Genomic DNA, 20,979 nt, shown 5'->3' on the forward strand with positions numbered 1-20,979 from the left:
ACCAGCCTTAGTTTGAGTATTAAATAGCTAGCTCCAATCAATACATGAGACAGATGTTGGACTTGAAGCTTTAGGGGTTGCCATTTGTTTAAATTTCTTTGCATGTACCCTAATATACATCTAACGGTCAAGGTTTTAAAATTGTTGACATGCTACAGTATTCCGTTTTTGTAACAGCTTGAGATTGAAATAAACCCAACATGCGGCAATGGATTAAAGTGGATATGAAACTATAACACTGTGCAAAATACAGCAGGGACGCCTATTGGGCTGATAGTCTTGAACAGTGTGCCGCTCAGTGGCTACATCTCAGTGTGCAAAGCTAAAATATACTAGAAATGAATGTCAAAGTTTCCATATTATGGACTTTCAATTTGAATTAACATATATACACTCAAGTAGAAAATGTTATGGATCCAGCAGTTTGTTCAAGGTGTAAGGCATGCACTACGCTTCCATGTCGGAGACCACACTGCAAATCTGGGATTCAAAATAACATTATGAATATTCTCACCAATTCAACACCTACAGATCACAAAATTCTCATTTCAATCACAAAAAATCCTACATAACATGATATTTACCTCCCGAATCACAAATAATTCCTTACAACATGATCAGGATTCACACAAACAATTTTTTCTTTGTAAATGACATGCACAGATGAATCACTCTCAGTAAGATACTGAATATGCATGAAGAAAGTAAATAGGGTGAATTTTGATTTCATGTTGACTTGAAAAAAAAAACAGGGTCTGCTAAAATAGACATAAAATACAGCTAAATTCATTCAATTCAAGTTTTCATTTCATTTAATTTGTTTTCACTCTAATTGTTATGCTGATAATAAAATAATAAATAATAATAAAAACATTTTAGATTTTTTTCAACTTAATTTTAAATATTTTTTAAAATTATGTATGTATACAAGTTAGGAAATCCTAAATATTTTCATTGCAAATTATGTTATCAACATAACAACTCCAGTGAACAAATTAAAATTTAAATATTAAATTAGAGAAATTCAAAATGCAATTTCCAAAAGTGGTCTCAGAGTTTTGGACCGCACAGTGTATTTTGTGTTTGGTTTACAGCTTTAGATTTGTGCAAACACAGAACTTGAACACTTCTGCATGGCACAGTACTGATTTGCATGACCTAGATGACCTACATGTCTTGGCGCGGAGCTGTGGGTCCCCTGTAATTCAGGGCCTTTTGTTTTCCACAGTGCAGTAGACAGAAACGTGTTTTGTTGATCATGCAAATTCCTGCGGATGTTGGCACAGCATGAATGGGAGGGAGGAATAGCGAGGGGATCAAGAGGGACAGACATTAATTCATCAACTCACCATCATCAAGCACTAAACGCTTACAGATTATAACATCTGATGCACGTCATAAGTAGAATGAAGGACAAAATCATTCACGCTGTTTTGCTCCACTGCATAACACATCCTGCAGGAAATTATTACCAGTCTGTAGTTCCATTCTTAAAAATGAACTGAATTCAAATCAGTTTGGGGGTTATAAATAAAACATTCCAAAAACAGAATCTCCTCAATTAGTCTTTGATCCTGATGCCATAGACGCCATTTGAAGGAAAGGGTCACTGTGCAATTGAGGATATTCATGAGATGCAGCCAACAGGAAAACTGCATATAGTGATTGTTGTATCTAAGTGGCCAGTGTTTGGTCACTTGGCACCCAGGGCTATTTAGGGTGTGTGTTTGTGTGTCCAGGTCCTGAGCAGGATGATTGAAGCTGAATCAGCACAGCCAGCGGCCCGACCCCTGTGAGCGCTTCCTCCTCCTCTTACAGATGTAGTAGATAGGCAGAGCAAACAAGCCTGCGGAGAGATCAGTCACAACACAGGACAGCTCGGTCACACCGCAACGAGGTTGAAAACAAGAAACTAATCTAGCCATTCAATCACAGTATAAAGTTATGTGCACCATTAATGTGCTTTACAGAAAAAATAAACAAAGAATATATATATATATATATATATATATATATATATATAAAACTGAAGCAAATCCAAAGTAACATAGATATATAAATAAAAATGTTTTGGTTCAGTATACATGTGTACTGAATGAATACAGTTTTTTTTTAACCAATGCGTGTTCAGAACTTCTAGAAACTGTGGAAGGTATACCCTTGATTTATTTGAGCTATTGATATTTAGAAAAAAAGTGGAAGAACTCTTTTCTAGTAAGGTATATACATGTGTATTGAATACAGTTTTTTTTGGGCAGCTTCTGTGGAAGTTGAGCTATTAGATAATCAGACGCAAAATTCAGATAAAAGTTTTTGCTAAAAATATTTTGCATCTAAAAGTGGAAGAACAAATCTTTTCTGCCAATTACAACAAAACCATAAACTGCAGTAGGAAGAGTGTTGCACCAGCAACGACTGGCATTTTATTAAAGACAAAGCTATAGTTTGTTCAGTAAACCACTGTTTAATAATAAAAAAGTTGTATTTTTAATTAATTACTTTTAATGTATTTATTTATTTTTTTATGGGATTTGTTGTCCCATCTTCAGTTTTATTTTCATTATTATAAAGATTTTATTTCTTACTTTCAGGACCATGAAGGTTTTTTTTTTATTTTGGCATTGTGCAGTTCTCTCCAAATCCCAAATCCCAAAAATTTTTTAATAACTTTTACAGTTTGTTTTTCAAACATAAAAAAAAAGAGTAATTTCATGCAATTTTCATTAGTCTATTTCATGTTCTTATTAGAGATTAAGTGAATCCCATTACTGTTAAAAAACATTAAATTAATATATAAATACATAAATTAATGGCGATAAAACAAATATTGGCAAGATGCATATAAATAATAAATTTCTGTAATATAAAAATATCAATTTCTTGGAAGTAGACAGTTGAATGATAGAGATTAATTATATCCAACATCCTAGTTAGCCATATTTCCTTTCCACAGATTTGAATGTTGAAATAAATTGCTGCATTTCACCATTGCATTTTATGTCACAACCACATTTACGTTTTCATTATAGAACTGAGAAAGGTGCTTAATTGTCATGAAAATAATGTTAACATTATTTTGAAAATTGCTATAAAAAGCAAATATAATTATATACTCTTTTACTCTTTTGAATTTGGGATCAAATATAATCCAGACATGTTCCTGACAGGCTTTGTGAGATTCATGAAGTGTTACACAATCCTTACCTATGACCAAAGCCAGAGCTCCAACAACCACCACGAGGACAATGACCACTGGAGCCACCAGCACTTTACTCACTGTGAAATGAGCAGCAGAAAAGAGTTCAGGCTCACAAAAACAAACACATTTAGAATTCTTATCTCCTGCTAGACTAAAGAGAAGATGGAGTGCATTTGTCTTTCTCAACAAGTCAGTCGGTTAATGTGAACCCTGTGACCCGTAGACCAAACACTTGTGTCTGTGATGTATGGATGGTTAGGTATTATACTACAGTTTGTTGCACTAGCCTGAGGACACCACACAAACACTAGATCATGTAAAGTGTACACAGATATGCAAACTAAAAGCAGATCATGGAGTCGGTCATATCTCTGTGCTATTACTAACTGGCGCTTATCAGGGAGTTGTAAACTAGCATGGTCTGAAATAGTGTAAACTGTTCTTTTAGGTGCTCTATTTGTGTCAGGACAATTTGTTTTTGTGATAAAATCTAGAAATGAACTCATATTTTGTCAGCGTAAAAAGAAGTGCAAGGGTTGTACAGCTATGTACGAACATAAAAATATACATATTTAACTTTACAGTTATATACAAAATTGTACATGTACACACAACAGTGTGTTCGTATACTAATGTGTATTGGTGGGCTTGCAATCTAAATGAAGTCAATATAATGAAGAGATGATACATAAATAATACAACTTTCTTTGGCCACATTTTATTTTCTATGCATTCTTTTAAAGCAAATAAAAAAATGACAGTTTGTAAAGTTTGTGAGACTTAAATCTGTCTTCATTGTTGTCTATTGTTTTTAAAAATTTACAGTTTAATAAATATAATTTTTAAATGTGATTGGGTTCAAGGGGGGAAAAAAAATCCAGTAGGAAACACTGATATATACAGTAAAATACTTGTATATTGGAAACAAGCAGGTTTTGAAAGCACCTAAAAGCATATGATATCAAACTGACAAGAAAACTCAAGATAAGCCAATGTTATGTTTCCAAGGTAACCCCAAATATTCCAAAAGAACTTAAATAAATCAAGTTGTGTTCTCTGCTTATGCACACTCACTACAAACAGAGCCTCGGACCAGCCGGCGCAGATGGGGTTTCTCAGGCAGGTAGCGGTACTTGCATCCAAACACACTCAGGTTGGAGGTGTGGTCCCCAAAGAAGCGCAGATGCCTGTACTTCTCCCCACAACGATAACAAAAGTTAGTGTTGCACTGTGTGCAGGTCATGTGATCACAGCCCTCCGTTCTCTGAATGTGGATCTGTTGGTATGGAGAAGAAATAATTTGGCAATGAGTAATCAATTCACAATGATTTTCACTTGTTTTTAAAATTTCTAGTCAGATCTGTGAGCTAGTGGGGCAGATTTTCTTGAATCTGGACCGGCGACTGAAATGTTCAATTCGTGAAAGCGTAGAGCTCACAAAATGATAATTTACAATGATTACACTGCGATTATTCCAACAAACAATGCACTTCTCACTATTATGGGTTGAGAAACTCGTTCAGAAAGGGAAGACCTTAGCTAAGCCTTCAGGTATCTGGCTCAGGTATGTGCACTATTCCAAACACTTGTATTACGTCGATTCCTCCAAAGCATCATGAATGCACATGTCTGGATTGAAAACAGCAACGCCTTGTAGAACTTGTTGATTTCTTGAAATCGTTTCAGTGAAGAGAAAATGATCTTGAGTGAACTTTCATTTAGGATCACTTTGCCCAGACCCCAGTATTATGACGTCTTATGACTGGAATGCCATTTTTCCCAAGACCGTAATTAAAGTTAGACAGGAGGAAAGGAAAAGAAAACAGACAATAAACACAGTCCTTCCTCACTATCTCAGACGGGAACATTCAGTTTTTACAATGACTGACTCTGTTTATCTGAACTACATAACTTCTATTAATTTTAAATGGGCCATATTTTACATTGCATTTTATTTATCCGCTGAAGGCTTGTAAAGTGTCTTGCACTTAAAACTGTGACCGATGAGTTTTCAATCCACTCTCTGATTAAAATTAAATGAAAATGACAAAGGCTTATTTTTGCTACTGTACCTTTAAGACTTCAGTCTGACTTTACAATAAGCTTCTAATGACATTAAGTAATGCAATAGCTAACAAAAAATATTCACGTTGTATAAATAAACATTAGTTAACATATTAAATGAACATGAATTGATTAAATATATAATGTATAATTTGTGTTAAACTGAACTAGTAAGAATTATTTATTTATTTATTTTTAAGGAAATTAATACTTCAATTCAGCAAGGATGCATTCAACTGATCAAAAATGACAGTAAGGACATTTATAATGTTACAAAATATTTTGATTTCAAATAAATGCTGTTCTTTTGAACTTTTTATTCATCAAATAATCCAGAAAAAATTGTATCATCATGATTTCCACAAAATTGTTAAGCTGCACAAAAGTTGCTGAATAATAAATAGGAGCTTATATGTAAATGTGGGAGGGCATAAATTAATATACTCATGGTCGTGATGTCAATACCATACCAAATGTGGTATTATGAACATTGGTGTACAGTAGTACCTCCACGTCAAAAAAAAAACGAACAAATATCCAGTTTTCAGTATATGTGACCATGGACCACAAAACCAGTCTTAAGTCGCTGGGGTATATTTGTAGCAATAGCCAAAAATACATTGTACGGGTTAAAATTATTTATATTAAATATCATTTTATTTCATGCCAAAAATTATTAGGATATTAATTAAAGATCATGTTCCATGAATATATTTAGTAAATTTCCTACTGTAAATATATTAAAACTTCATTTTTGATTAGTAATATGCATAGCAATGAACTTAATTTGGACAACTTTAAAGGCGATTTTCTCAATATTTAGATTTTTTTGCACCCACAGATTTTAGATTTTCAAATAGTTGTATCTCGGAAAAATATCGTCCTATCCTAACAAACCATACATCAATGGAAAGCTTATTTATTCAGTACAAATGTATAAATCTCAATTAAAAAAAAAATTGTGGTCCAGGGTCACATATGTACAGAGCATTTTAGTAGAGCATGTTCATTACCTTGCAGCGTGGACACTTCTGAGCGTTCCTCTGGCCGTGTTCGATGACGCTGGCCCAGTGACGCAACAGTTTGTCTCCTTTCCTGTAGTCTCGACACTTCAGGCCTTCATGCCAAGGTGCGTGGCATTTGAAACACCAGATGAACTGGCACTTTGTGCACTGAATCTGTGGGGAATATTTGAAGAGACAGACAGACAGTTTGCTTACTCAAGAAAGGCTTTTGGCAAAGAAAGTTTAGACAAATAATTCCACACTGCAATGTTGTTAACTACAGAATGGACAACATGCAAAAAACCAGACCTTATACTTATGTTCACTCTTGGTGGACGTCTGCTGACTTCGACCCTTCAGGGAGGTAAACAAGCTGCACTGGGGACACGGTTTCGTGCTGGAGTCCAGTCTGCTCAGCTCCAAGAAGTACTTGTATTTTGCCAGCTCTTCACTGGACAGGTGCGAAATCACCAAACTATCCTCCAAGAAACCACTGCACTCTGTGATGGGACACACCAAGTGGGCCCGACCCACGTGAACCTTAAAAGAAACATGCAATCAGCCAAATACATTGCAAACTGCAGCATTAATGCAGTGGTAAACCTTCACAACTCTACGAGCAGTTAAATATGTAAACCACCCTATTTGAGAACAGTTAACTGTACAGTGAGTATGATTTCGTGTTCTAAGAAAAAGTGGCTTTTAATCAGTGATTACAGGAAGTCCAAACGATCTGTGTACACAAGCTACTCAAACAGCCACTGTACAAGCAGGATTGTACCTGAGGTACTTCCAAGTCAACAAGCAACGTCACCTTCTCAAACAATCACTGAAGTACGGTAATACGTGATTGAAGAGGGCTCAGCAGGTAGGAACGAACCCTAGGGGCTAGTTTGCACAGGCTGAACGCGGTATGATTTGTTGATAAATGGATCTGTGTTGAATGACCTTTCCTAGTTTCCTAGAGGGAGTTAAGTGATCTCATGGATCAGTGAGATCCATTTCATTCTCATTGTTCACATAACAGGGCTTTGGTGTAGTCCTACAGCTGCGGGACTATGACTATCTGCACCTCCCCTGTGAGAGGATTACATCCTGCTTCTGGTTCCCCACCCATCTTCCTTGGTCTCCCCTCTGGGACGACAGGATTACTGAGCATTTCCATTGCGAGAACTAATATACTCTCCGCCCTCCTATTTTTATGCTGGGATAGCAAACAACAGCATTTAAGGGACATTATCTGAGGTGATAAGAATAAAGTTTGGTCAAGAGACAACTGTAAAATCAGGCAAGTCTTGGGTAGTTACGAATCAGGTGGAATAAAATCTGCCATGACATCTGGAAGCAATGCATTCTGGACTAAAATAGACCAGACTGGATTCCGTCTGTCAATGCATGATGATGTGAGCACCAAGAAAGGATGATAAAAATGAACCCCCACAGTTACTTCCACTATGACAATGTCCTTCCCTAAAATATGGCAATGGCTTGATAACAATAACCCCATTCTGTGGAAGCTCTTGAGTTACGGTTAATCTTGTAAGAGTGTCACAAAACAAGAGTAATTTTTTTGAGATGAGTCACAATAATCGACTAGTCATACAGCAGCAGGCAAACATTTAAAAAATATTTTTTAATTAAATAATCCTAATTCAATATTTTGGTGAAATGATAAGCTTCTCTCTGGTGACGTACAGTATGTCGGACGTATCCAATCATTTATTTATTTTTTTGTTCGTCAATAATAATGTACAATACGTCACAATATGGAAGAAAAGATGTTGCTATTTCCATTACATTGTGACTTAAGACCAAATAATCAACTGGTACACAAATATTGCTTAATACAGTTGGGCTAAATCGATAAATGTACACTCAATTGTTGCAGCTTTCCTTACATAGTCTATGGAGAGGGGCTATTACACTCTGATGGTGGACGACAAAATAATTTTTTAAACCTCATGCACTAGAAGGTTGAGTACATAGTGCATAGTATAAGTGCATAATGTATAGTACATCACTTGGGGGACACAGCTTAAGTTTACTAACTTCAGCTGGATCAGGCTTGTACTAGTTTGGGGACGTTGCTTGGGTCATTTTTAAATAATGCACCTGACTAATGCAAAAGATAAGACTTGGTAAACAGTATTAACAATGCTCATGTTGAGAGAAGGGCTCTCATGGCTGATTGTGTGGCACCTAATGAGATCTGGGACTCCCATGAGAGCCCTTACCTGAGTATGTGGCACCAACTGGTGACAGCAGTGCTAGCACTCCCCCAGGGCCACCCACCGGCCATTTTTACACCTGTCAGCCTGCTGCTAATGGGCCGACCGCACAGCTAGCACAATAACAGAACTCAGCACCCACTGCAGACGTGAACAATCCTCTCAGTATGGATGGAGAGCCTGATTTTCAGCCCGCCATGTCACACGCTGGCATCCTGTATTCACTCTGACATGTTTTCTTATTGACCAGCACCGCCTCTTGAGGTGGGCTATATACTAAGGGAGATATATTTTTGATGGATTTGAAATCGAGTGCAGAATTCGCTCTTTGAGGCCACCCACATGCCTGTTAAGAATAAAGCAGATCTATTACAGTAAACACTCAGTCAACAGTAAGACAGCAACCAAATTGCTGTGGGAAAAGTGCATGTCCAAACACTAGTGCATGTCCAAAAGTAATCAAACATTTTTTATTTTCTCAGCAGATTTCCTGCATCACCTCATCTGAGCACTGCATGCATATTTAAATCTAAGGCCTCATACATCTCAATTACAGTAGGTTGTAGGCAATATTCAGTCTAGCAGAAACTGTACACATTCATACATTTAAATGGAGCAGTTATTCTGTAAGCCTAAAAAAGGTCAGTGAAACCAACCAACAAATCTTTGCCAAACCTTCAAAAAATCTGTTACCTAATATCAAATCTACTGAGGCATATACTGTACATCAAAGCAAAAATTCAAAAGCAGATAATTCCAACATTTTTAGGCATTACTCTTGTACTGTTACTTTTAAATGCTTCTTTTACAATGCCAAAGCAGACATACCTGTAAATGTTCCTGTCAACAGAGTAAAACAAGTATTTTACCAAATCCTTTGGTAAAATAAAAAACACTATGCTCCAAAACTTGGGCCCATTTTTATGAAATAGACACTGCTTAGCCATTTCCTGTTATTTAAAGTTTTTGACTATATCAGGGTTGTGCAACATTAAGAATTTAGGAATTGTGCCACTTTCAGTTTATGAGTTGGATTTCATATACTTTCAAAAGTCAAACAAAAGATATTTCATTACTCCAACAAAAGAAACATATTTTGCAACCACAGATTTCATGCATTCACACAGATTGCATGCTTGGGTTCAAAAACAGCTGGACGGGGCACAACCAAATGGAATGGAATGCAAGGATCTTGGATCTCGTGTTTAAAAAAAATTACAGAACTATTTTTAACTTGATACGTTCATGATGCTGAAAACAAGCTTTGCTTTTTTTTTACTTAGAGCAACAATAATAAAATAGCACAGAAGAAGTCAGTTTATGCATAATAATGGAAACATTATTTAGAGCAGTCGTTTTGAGGTCTGACAGTAATTGTAATTTATTGTTGAAGGATATGTAATTGTTACAAAAGCAGTGTTTTGATGGCTGTGGCAGTGCTGCTTACAAGGGGATGAATATAAAAAGAAACAAACTCTCTGAAATAGTTAGGGTTAAATGCTGTGCCAAATGCTGTCTACTAAAAATATTAACTACAAAAATCACAATAAATTTGTAGATCTCAAACCCCTAAATTACTTCTTGGATGAAATACCCTATAGGCTATGATTACCTGTTTAGAGGCCAATTTATACTTGCATGTTATCATACCCACAACACAAATGTGTTTTTATTAATAAATTATATATTAAAGATTACAGTTCTGTATCCTGTTTTGATTTCATTCTGATTTCAATTTTGAATGGCACACAACACTTAATACACAACATTCATTTCAAAAGCATTAAAAAATAGTCAGATTATGAGACTGCGGTCACCATATTTATATTTGTAATCCTGAGATGGCATCATAGTGACATGCTGTATATTACGACTATCCAAGTCTCTTTAAACGTAATAAGTAAACCACTAATGAACCCAGTACAAGCCAGCATTCTGAAATATCACTCCAAAGAATGAACCAAACGCCCTTGCCATAGGCACCTGACATTTAGACCAGCCGCCCCATTTGCCAAACCCAACACAAAGGCCTGAAATGAGAAACAGTGGCTCGGTGAAGTTAAATATTAGCTATTTAAATGAGTCTTTTGTAGTGCAAACCTCTTGCCATTTCTCTTCAGTAAAAGTGCACATTAACCGATTGCCCTTTCCTTTCATCTGCTTACAAACCATATTCATAGCATTCATTTGATCTCATATATTCTTATTATCTAAATTGCTTTTGAAATCATGCACTGCACAGGCCTAAAAATGAATGCAATGAAAGCAGGATTGTTGAATGTCACCTTTAAAAAGTAGAAAAGTGCATGATTCGAATCATACAACAAAAGGGAAAACTTAACTCATAAGCTCAGACGTTAAAGGAATAGTTCACCTGAAAATGAAAGATGATATTTTGAAAAAAGTTGCAAATGTCCATAAAATTGAAGCCAATGGGGTTCACAACAAGACAATGAGGGTGAGTAAATGATGATAGAAATTTCATTTTTTGGGTGGACTATCCCTTTGAATTAAATCACTGCCAAAGTAAAAACATAAATCTTGTCATAGATTGTACTTTTTTATCCTAATGCTCACATAAAGCTGGACATTTTCATGTTTTCAAGTAACCAGAACCAGAAACTAAGTGCTTATGCATTACACCACCTTGTTATGACGCTCTACACAGCTGTGTCACTGGATACAATTCAAACAGACAGGTTTTACTGGTAATCAGCTTTTTACAGTATATGTCCATGAATAGCAAAACACACGCTGTAACAATGGGAGCCGTGGCGATCTATCTGTAAGCAGCTATATAAACAAAATTCTTTTAGGCAGCATCATCGTCATAATTGTGCACTCCAGGACACAGTCGAGAAAAAAGGTCTAGGCTTGCAGCTAAACAGGCCAAACGAGCTCCCCAAATGCAGGTTACTGCTTGGGCATGAGTAAGACAAAACCAGACTAATATATTTCAGCTACAAAAGACAGCTATTATCATCACATCAACCTCTGCCTGACCCCCAAGATCATTCATGGGGGCAATAAATCTGATTTGAGAGACGAGCAGCAACAGGCAAACAAACGTTACTTGATTACAACCAAGATCCCGCCAGCAGGGCAAATTGTTTCTATGTTGCCTGCAAACCATGCACAGACCTTCCAGCCAGCAGTCATGTAACGTAATTAGGGCACAGAGAGGCTGAGATCAGTGATTAAGCAATCAATTACAGCACAAGTTCTTCCTCCACTTGCCAGCAACATGACTCACTGCCACTGGGTAAGGTAGAAAAAAACTTTTCTAGACCTCTTCCTCTTTCTAAAACTTGATATTAGTTTCTCATCCAAACTAGGGATGTGAAAAACTATATATTTTTAGTTTAGGGTTACATGAAGGTCTTAAAGAAGTTCGAAGAAAAATGAAAAATTGTCATCATTTAGTCATCCTCATGTTGTGTTTAGTTTTTTTTCTTTTTTTAATGCCCATACAATGAAAGTCAACTCTGAAACTCAACAATGTTTTAAAGATAACTACAGAACGTTTTACAAGAACATACAATTTCAGTCTTCCTACTTCAAAATGCTACATTTAATTCAATGTGTTAATTGTCATTTCTTTGAAATTGTGAAATTTACTAGCAATTTCTGAGTGAAACTGTTTCAAAGTATATTGGGTTCCAATGTTTCTTTTGTCATACAGGTTTAAAATGAAATTAGGTTGAGTAAATGTTTGCAGAATTTTCATTTTTTGGACCATCTATCCCCTTACAACTTGGGGTTCAAGTGACGTGGTCAGATTTATTTCCTAGGCTTACCATTTCAATGTCTGCAATCTCCAGAAACAACTGTCGCAATTAACATATAATACAGCTTAAGGGATTGTTTAAATGAGACATGTTCTTCTGTTCAAAAACAGCTAGATGGAGTGGAATCCAATGGGTCTTGAGAAGTTTAGAATTTGAATTATGTTAAACTTGATATGCCTTTTCAAACCCCCCCACAAATATCAACAGCCAATCTGAATTTATATAGCAGTGATGCTTTAAACGGGATTAACCTAAAGATGCAACTTTTCTAAGAGGTTTTTACCATGCAAAATGTCTATTAGCTAAAGTACTGCATGCAAATTAAAGCACCAATAAAAATGTCAAAATTGACCATGCCTAATCCAAATTTGTTTAAAATTAACTATACAAATAAGTTACATTTTTTAAGTTTAACCAAAGCCTTGACAAGACTCATATTTAAACACATGCTGGTGTGTCATGTATCTTTATGAGGAACTCAGAATGGTCATGCTTTTTATATCACACAGACATGACTGTATTGTGTTACACAATAAAGGCCTATGCTCTGCAGCAAAGGAAGTACGAAAATGACTAAAACTAACATTTCCAAGTCTATGATGACACGGGCCAGTCTAAGCAACACAGGAAATGCATCACTTCTCCAAAGCAGGGGAGGGCTGGCTGAGAACATTTTCACAAACACAATGGAGAACTACTCCATTAACAAACAGAAACATGCTATAATTAGAAGAAAATCAATTAAGAAAAACAAATATCGGGCTCACTGACAGGTGATCCTCCAACAAAACATGCTTGTTGAAACACCTAGGAGTACCTTGTAAAGACCATAAACATGGTGATCATTCAGCATCACAGTATTATTACCATAACTATACCAGGGTGTAAAGACAGAAAAACACATGAAGATTAGATGACAGCTGTTTCAAAGCTTCAGCAGGATGTGATTCTCATTGCTGGCATGTAGAGGCTTATTAGATTTGCATCAGTCCACTTTAAAGGTGGTTGCAGACACAAACAAAGGAACATCCCTGCAAACAAGATTTTATTCAGTGCTGAAAAGAAAGGAAAACCTTGAATTTAGATGGTATGGATGTGGATACCTGTGAGATGATGTATCTTTTCAGACATTCTTCACAAACTGCATTTTTGCAGCAGTGTAGTGGTATGGTTCTTTTGTCATCAAGACAAATACGACATGTTAACACAACAGATAAACTGCTGTCAGCATTATAAGAGCTGTTTATTCCAGACAGCATCAGGTCGGAGACTGTATACGGCACTGGATAGTGCTCATAGTCCAATTCTGAATTTGGCAAGTCGGTGGGAGGTAAAACCAGCACATCTGATGATGATGATGACAATGATGTAGTTTCATGATCAGATGTTGTTTTTTCAACAGGTATCCTATAATTATCATTGGCAATACAGTATACAGTGCAGTAAACATGCTCTTTTGATTGGCTGGGATCTTCATCACTCTTCAAATCAACATAATCAATTTGATGATTCCCATCAGGATCTCCCAATCCTGAGTTACTCTCCTTGTTTTGTTGGAGATTTTTTGTGCTACATTGCATCCTTTCATCATCCTTTTCATGATCCAAGTCGTTTAATTTGATGTCAAATCCTACTTTCTCTAGATCTTTGGGATCTTCTGGATCTCTGATAGTGGAACCAAAATTCCTTCTTAAAATGTCCACGGCTCTTATGGTTTCCCTCTCGTCATTTTCTTTATTATTGCCTCCTGGCTCATGTTTGTGTTTATGAAATTCCAAAACATCCTTCGAGGATAACGACAATGATGACGGCACCTTCGCGTCGCTGCTGCGGACATCCCGGCCGAAATCAGTGCTCCGTGTCCCGCTGGATACATGGACAGATTCCCCGTCGCGTCCAATATAACCAGGCATATTTTGAGCCGTGACATTCACACGCACGGAAGACTCATCTTCCATTCCCGAGCGGTCAACTTTCCATTTGTGCGAAAACACACACAGTCCGCTTTCAAACTCATAAACTAAACACAGAGCGAGTAACTATTACACCACTTCCGGGTCCGAAATCACGATTCCTACTACGGCGAAGCCTCTGCTCATTAATATTAATTAAGCCACGTTGACATTGCGTAGTAACGTTCCAATGGCACACGGCTATCTCATGAATATAAATCAGGCGGGTTGGACGTTTTGTTGTTGCCTTCCAATGGCAATCCCGTAGGCTTCATAAATTCAGAGCTGGGTGTTATGCTACTTTCGTTTAGGTTCTATAGTTGAAAACTAGTACTGTTTATAACCTATTAAATGCGCATCTAATTATAAAACAAATTGTAGTAGCGTTACAACAATTAGATTTTGTAAAGCATGTTGCAGCAAATATATAATTTTTCTCTTTTTATTAGTCTTTTTTATTTAAACAAATATAAATGTAACTGAACATGACTGAAAAGTCACATTAACAGTTTTTTTAAAAACATTCTTAGAATCCAGTCAGATCAGAACTCTTCTGTTACGATGATGATGATGATCGCTATATATCTCAGTATAGTTTTGTAATTATTGAGTTTCAAATATGTGTATATCTTTCATAATCCTACCCTTTCCTAACCTGTCAGTCGTATTCTTATTAATTGAATGTGTCTAGACACTAGAGGGAGGTAGAGCGTAAGTTATAAACGAACCTCAATTTGCGAGCTTCAGATGAGTTCTGATTCGGAGCTTCACAGGCTAAGAATGTTAGAAAAAGGAATGACCTAAGCATGCTGAGTGTGATGTTTCCTTGGAAGAGTATAAGGTAAATTAACCCAGTAATAGGTCACTTGGACACGTTGTACAATGTACATGCTGAATCACCATTCTGCCCCACCTTGTTGATCTCCTTTAGGATAATGAGGCCCTTGGGTCCCTGATGATATTTGCACATTCACAGCATCTTTAAGCCTTGCAAGGTCAGAAATGAAAGCTTTAGACTTTATCTATAAGCAAAAGGGAAATTAAAAATAGTTGCCATTGTTAAAGATGTTAATAACATGTAGCATAAGTTATGTACCATGTTAATAATTTCACTTGTAATTTATTGATATGCATTACAGTGCATCTTTTTTATTATGTTTATATTATGCAAGCACGTCTAAACACAAAATAGCTATTCTTTCCATGAAATAACAGCTTGTTTGACAAATAGTCACTGTTGTGTTGCAATTTATAAAAGCGTGACACAAACCCGTCATTAATTAATAAATCAAAATCATGGATATTAGTCATGCTTAAACATCCATCTGTTAGGGGGCTAATTTTAAAAATTCTAAGGAGTGACCATCTGTTATCTGCGATGAATCAGAGAGGGGTCACAATGTCACAGAATGGATTCAAGCATGCCTCACATGTGCAAAGCAACCAAATCCTGTGCTACATGGAGGCTCATTTGAGATGGAGAAGCAGAGTCCCTGAGCTGCCTTGAGACATCTAAATTCATATTTCCTGGTATTTTTAGTGCCTAAACGGATATAGGTTGGATACAAAGATTAAAGAAGATTTTGACTCTGAAAAACTCATCAGTTCAATGCCAAGAGTTTCTGGGTGGTTGCCAGGGTGTTGCTAGTTGCGACGTTTCTTTTTTACTTTTTTCTTTCTTTCTTTTTTTTTTTTTTTTTTTAAGCATGATACTTTGTAGTTGCTGGACTGTTCTTGGTTGTTGCTAGTGGCTTAGGTCGCTCCTTCAAAATGTGTGTGTGTTTTTGTTGTTGGTGGTTTTTTTTTGTGTGTGCTCATTTTATCAACTGGCAGGCTAAAATGTGGCATCAGATCATTAATAAAAACAATAGCACACTTCTTCTTAATAAGCTGCCTAATTTTAGGAATGATTAAAAGTCATAGCTATCATGAAATCATCACAGTGCTACTCCCAATTAATATTTATTACAATAATTAATACAAAAATAAACTGGATATGTATGTTTGTATGTATGTTTTTTTTTCTATTTAAAAATTTCACATTTAATTCAATGTGTTTGAATTTCAGATTTTTTTTTTTCAAAGTAACTGCTGATAAAAAGCAAAAATGTTATTAATAAGAGACTAAAAAAAAAGTCCATCTCGAAAACTTTACCGCGGAAAATTGCATACGTGCAATTGATATAAATTGCATACGTCAACTCACGTGACGCGTGAAGTATTAAAGCTGGAGAAAAACTGGACAAAAAAACAACAACAAAAAAACATGGATAAACCTTTAAAACGGCAAATCTCCCGAGAATAACCGGTTGTTCAAAAAACAAAAAAAATAATAATAATACAAAAAAAAACCTTATTTACCTGTCCATCCGATTTGATCTGGTATCCGTGTGTACATCGAACCACGTTCATCCGCGCAGAGGAGCAGAGCCGAAGCACAAATAAAAGACGCTAGACGCATGCCGTTTTATTTTTAACCGCTAGAGGGCCAAACGTTACATTGTGCAGCCTCAATAATCAAATCAAAGGGTTCGCTGCTCCCGAACTCTTAAGAAACTTAAGTGAAAGAGCAGTCAGCAATTAGATGATTCAGTTCTGTGGTAAGTCATTAAATTTTCTACAGTGTTCTCATTAATACTGTAGATAAAATATTATGCATCATAATGATTCAAATACTTATGGGGTCTGTGGCACAGAGCCCAGACTCAGTGTTTGATGGACAAGGCTGAAGCGATTAGGTAATGCGAGGGAATGCTTATGCCATCAAAAAGTGCAGAGAACAGCTTCAGTGTCAGCAGCGTTCTGTAGCAAAATCTGGTCTTTCATCCCTATATATCACCTCTTTCCACAGCACAACCCCACTGTGCTCCTTAAAACACCCATACAGTCTTTGTACAGAATGGAATGTGGAAATAGGATGCTAGTTTTATACCTCTGAAATATTGAAGCGAAATTGATCTCCGTTTTGCACAGTGGGTTTTCCACACATCATCAATAGCTCTAAACGTTTTGGGACTGCAGATTATGACGTGACCTCCACGTGCAGCTCAAAGCACAGTGCACATACAGTATCTCAGTAGTTTCAATTGATTTCTCCTCAACTCGTACTCCTTTAGATTTCCCCACTGGGTAACTCCTGAAGTGGGAACAAAGTGTTCTATGAGGCCATTTTCCCCCTTTTCTGTTCCAAGAATAAACTACTAAAATAAGAATGCTCAGGTAACTGCATGACTGATTAGGTGTGTGTGTGTGTGTGTGCATGTGATCTTTAATCATTTGCTTCTCACAGGGCAGTTGCACAGCACATGACTGTAAAACAAACGCTTTCAGCATTTACGAAAGAACAAAAGGCAGTGTGCAACTAGAACATGTGATGCTGGAGCACATCTCTACTGCTGTGAGGGAAATTCAAGGCTTGCTGTGTATGATTGACAGCGGTTCCTTTTTAAGTGGAAGACAGTCATTAGTGACAATGTCAAAGCTACAGTCTGTTGCTAGGCAAAGTCGATATATGACATGTTACTATACTTAGAAATGGCATAAGAATGGCAAAGAAGTGAAGTAACAGAGAAGAGAAGCAAAATAAAGAGTCAATGGCACAGGTTTTATTTACAGTCATTCTTTAAAAGTAACAGAAATAGAAAAGGTATGTCTATTCAAAACTCAGCACTGAACCCAATAAAATCAACCTGGAAAGCTGCTTAAAGCATCTACCTTGAGTGTCATTTGTTTTAGAATATCATAGTTGACCATTTAATTAACAAGATTGGTTTAGCTACTCTTACAATATATTATCAAATAAAAGCTATATTTGTTATTTCGTTGAGACCATGTTGTAAACTTTGCAAGAATTTAAACTAATTTCTAAATCCATATTTTTTATTTTGGTTAGAGCGTTGTCATGGTGACATCACATACACTCCTGGGTAGAAGCACCATGCAAGATTTCCTGAATTTGAATGGTATTCATTTTCATTCAGGCTTCTTTCAGCTCATAATTATGATTTTATCAAATTTGACATTTAACACTGTCAAGTCTTGTTTTACATGTATTAATGCTGGGTAAATCTCATGTAAGCTTAGACTGTGCCTTGCAAGTATACTGAGAACCAGAACATGTTTTTTAAAGTCTAATCAAGCATCATGTTGAATCAGGATGTATTTACAAATGTCTTGAAAGTACAGTAGACTGATGCAAGTCTCGCTCATTTGGGATCTGCTGAACTTTGAGTAGTTTAGGCAAAAGCATTTTACCCCAAACTCCAACCAAAAATAATAAAAAAGTAAAATCAATAAAATTATTCCTAAAAATAATAATAATAACAATAACAATAAATATAGTATATAATTATATATGGCGAGCATGATTTCACCAACTACAACATGTTCTGGAACAACATTCCAATCAACCAATCAGAATTGAGATATAACTTTTCAGGAAATATCTGTTTTAGGCTTACAATCAGGGCTAGGTTCTTCTGCACCCTTGTTAATCAGCTATCATTTCCCACTGATTTTAGGAATAAATTATGGGTAGGGTTAGGTTTAGGGGTAGGGATTGGGTTAAGTCTATATTTTTGGACAATAATGTTGATCCAGGATCATCAAAAGATGTTGATCCAGGAACATGTCTTACACGTAAAAACCGTGGCAAAACAGAGAAACAATATAAACACCGATCAGGCATAATATTATGGAGACCCCTGAAGGTATGCTGTGGTATCTAGCACCAAGATGTTAACAGCAGATCATTTAAGTCCTGTTAGTTGCGAGGTGGGGCCTACATGGATAGGAGGTCAGCACATCTCACAGCTGCTCAATTGGATTGAGAACTGGGGAAGGCCAAGTCAACACCTCAAACTTGTTGTTGTGCTCTTCAAACCATTTCTGAAGCATTTTTGCTTTGTGGCAGGGCACATTATCCAGCTGAAAGAGGCCACAGCCACCAGGGAATACCGTTTCCATGAAAGGGTGTACATGGTCTGCAACAATGCTTAGGTAGGTGGTACGTGTCAAAGTAACATCCATATGGATGGGAGGATCCAAGGTTTCCCAGCAGAAGATTGCCCAAAGAATCACACTGCCTCTGCCGGCTTGCCTTCTTCCCATAGTGCATCCTGGTACCATGTGTTCCCCAGGTAAGTGACACACATGTACTCATCTGTTGGTTCGGTGTAAAAAGAAAACATAATTCATAAGACCAGGCCACCTTTTTCCATTTATCCAGGGTCCAGTTCTAATGCTCACATGCCCACTGTTGGCACTTTTGGCAGTGGGCAGGGGCCAAAATGGGTACCCTGATGGTCTGCGGATATGCAGCCCCATACACAACAAACTGTGATGCACTGTGTATTCTGACACCTTTCTAACATAACCAGTATTAACTTACCAAACAGGCCAGCCTTTATTAGCTCATCTGTTGGTTCGGACCACACGGGCCAGCCTTTATTCCCCATGTGAAACAATGAGCCTTGGCTACCCATGAACCTGTCGTCATTTCACCACTGTTCCTTCCTTGGTCCACTTTTGATAGATACTGACCACTGCAGACTGGGAACACCCCAAAAGAGCTGCAGTTTTGGTGATGCTCTGACCCAGTCATCGATCCATCACAATTAGGCCCTTGTCAAACTCGCTCAAACCTTTACGCTTGCCCATTTTTCCTGCTTCTAACACATCAACTTTGAGGATTAGGCTGCCTAATATATCCCACCCACTGACAGGTGCTGTGATGAAGAGATAATCAGTGTTATTCACTTCACCTGTCAGTGGTCATAATGTTATGCTTGATCGGTGTATATATACAGGTGCATCTCAATAAATTAGAATGTCATGAAAAAGTTCATTTATTTCAGTAATTCAACTCAAATTGTGAAACTCGTGTATTAAATAAATTCGATGCACACAGACTGAAGTAGTTTAAGTCTTTGGTTCTTTTAATTGTGATGATTTTGGCTCACATTTAACAAAACAAGACATTCTAATTTATTGAGACGCACCTGTATATAATAAGTATATAATATAATGTATATAATAAGGCCTATTTTTTAGAACCATTGAAATTTTCAAGGCATTTAAGTAATTTGCAAATAAAATCAATCCTTTTTTTAATTATTAAGGTCCCCTTATTTTATGATTAATTATATAAGACATTTAAGATATTTTGTAACATTACTGTTATAACATTTCCTGCTGCTTCTTTCTTGTTACCAATTTTGTTTTGTTTTTTATGTTCCCAATATTCTTGATTGTAATTCTCATTAGACTCTCATTACTGTAATATTCTATTTTTTATATTATTTTTGCATTACAGTAATGAGATTGCAATTTTTGTGCATTACAGTATTCTAATAAATAATATGATTTAAGATAAATTATATAATAATTTAAAAGAAGGTTCTGAGAGTCAAGCCCATACAGCTTTCCTTTCCTAGTGTCATCATTCTCATTAATTGCAGTACCCATACAAACATCTATCACTCCATACTGCGTCGGATACAGAACGATTGCAGCAAGAGACTGCAGGGAATTATTTGCCAGTGAGGTCTGGAGAGTGGTGCGGCTAAAATATCTTTATTAATTATCAAAGCCACTTAGCTTTGCCAGTGCAGTTCACAAGGGGTTTGATGAAACACAGTTCAGTCAGACCCTCTGTTTATGTACAGCCGTTCTGGGTGAGAGCAGATTGCCATTTTATTGGAATGTTAACAGGATGTCATTTTAGGCACTTTCTCTCAGAATATT

The 20,979-nt window shown here is 36.5% G+C and overlaps 1 protein-coding gene across 2 annotated transcripts; it reads right to left on the reverse strand.

Annotated features, from left to right (window-relative positions):
- Window positions 1-595: 595 nt before the first annotated feature.
- LOC109084476 (probable E3 ubiquitin-protein ligase RNF217) lies at window positions 596-16,664 on the reverse strand. Of its 2 annotated transcripts, none has more exons than XM_042778112.1 (6): window positions 16,597-16,664; window positions 6,577-6,807; window positions 6,277-6,441; window positions 4,274-4,475; window positions 3,205-3,276; window positions 596-1,846 (listed from the first exon to the last, which is right to left on the reverse strand). In XM_042778112.1, the coding sequence occupies exons 1-6, from the start codon at window positions 16,645-16,647 to the stop codon at window positions 1,767-1,769; spliced, it is 801 nt and encodes a 266-aa protein (XP_042634046.1). In that variant the 5' UTR covers window positions 16,648-16,664; the 3' UTR covers window positions 596-1,766. The 2 variants fall into 2 exon arrangements, with proteins under 2 accessions (XP_042634046.1, XP_042634044.1); XM_042778110.1 differs by lacking the exon at window positions 16,597-16,664 and adding an exon at window positions 13,387-14,372.
- Window positions 16,665-20,979: the final 4,315 nt, after the last annotated feature.

Source organism: Cyprinus carpio, chromosome A20, assembly GCF_018340385.1.
Source record: "Cyprinus carpio isolate SPL01 chromosome A20, ASM1834038v1, whole genome shotgun sequence".
Classification (NCBI taxonomy): domain Eukaryota; kingdom Metazoa; phylum Chordata; class Actinopteri; order Cypriniformes; family Cyprinidae; genus Cyprinus; species Cyprinus carpio.

Bases quoted from the DNA above. Each gene is read 5' to 3' on its own strand.
- LOC109084476 (XM_042778110.1), bottom strand. From the start codon at position 14,241: ATGGAAGATGAGTCTTCCGTGCGTGTGAATGTCACGGCTCAAAATATG. The intron at 6,808-13,386 runs GTATCCACATCC...GTTTCTTTTAAG, and splicing joins AAAGATACATCATCTCACAG to GTTCACGTGGGTCGGGCCCA. The intron at 4,476-6,276 runs GTAATGAACATG...CCATACCAACAG, and splicing joins AGAAGTGTCCACGCTGCAAG to ATCCACATTCAGAGAACGGA.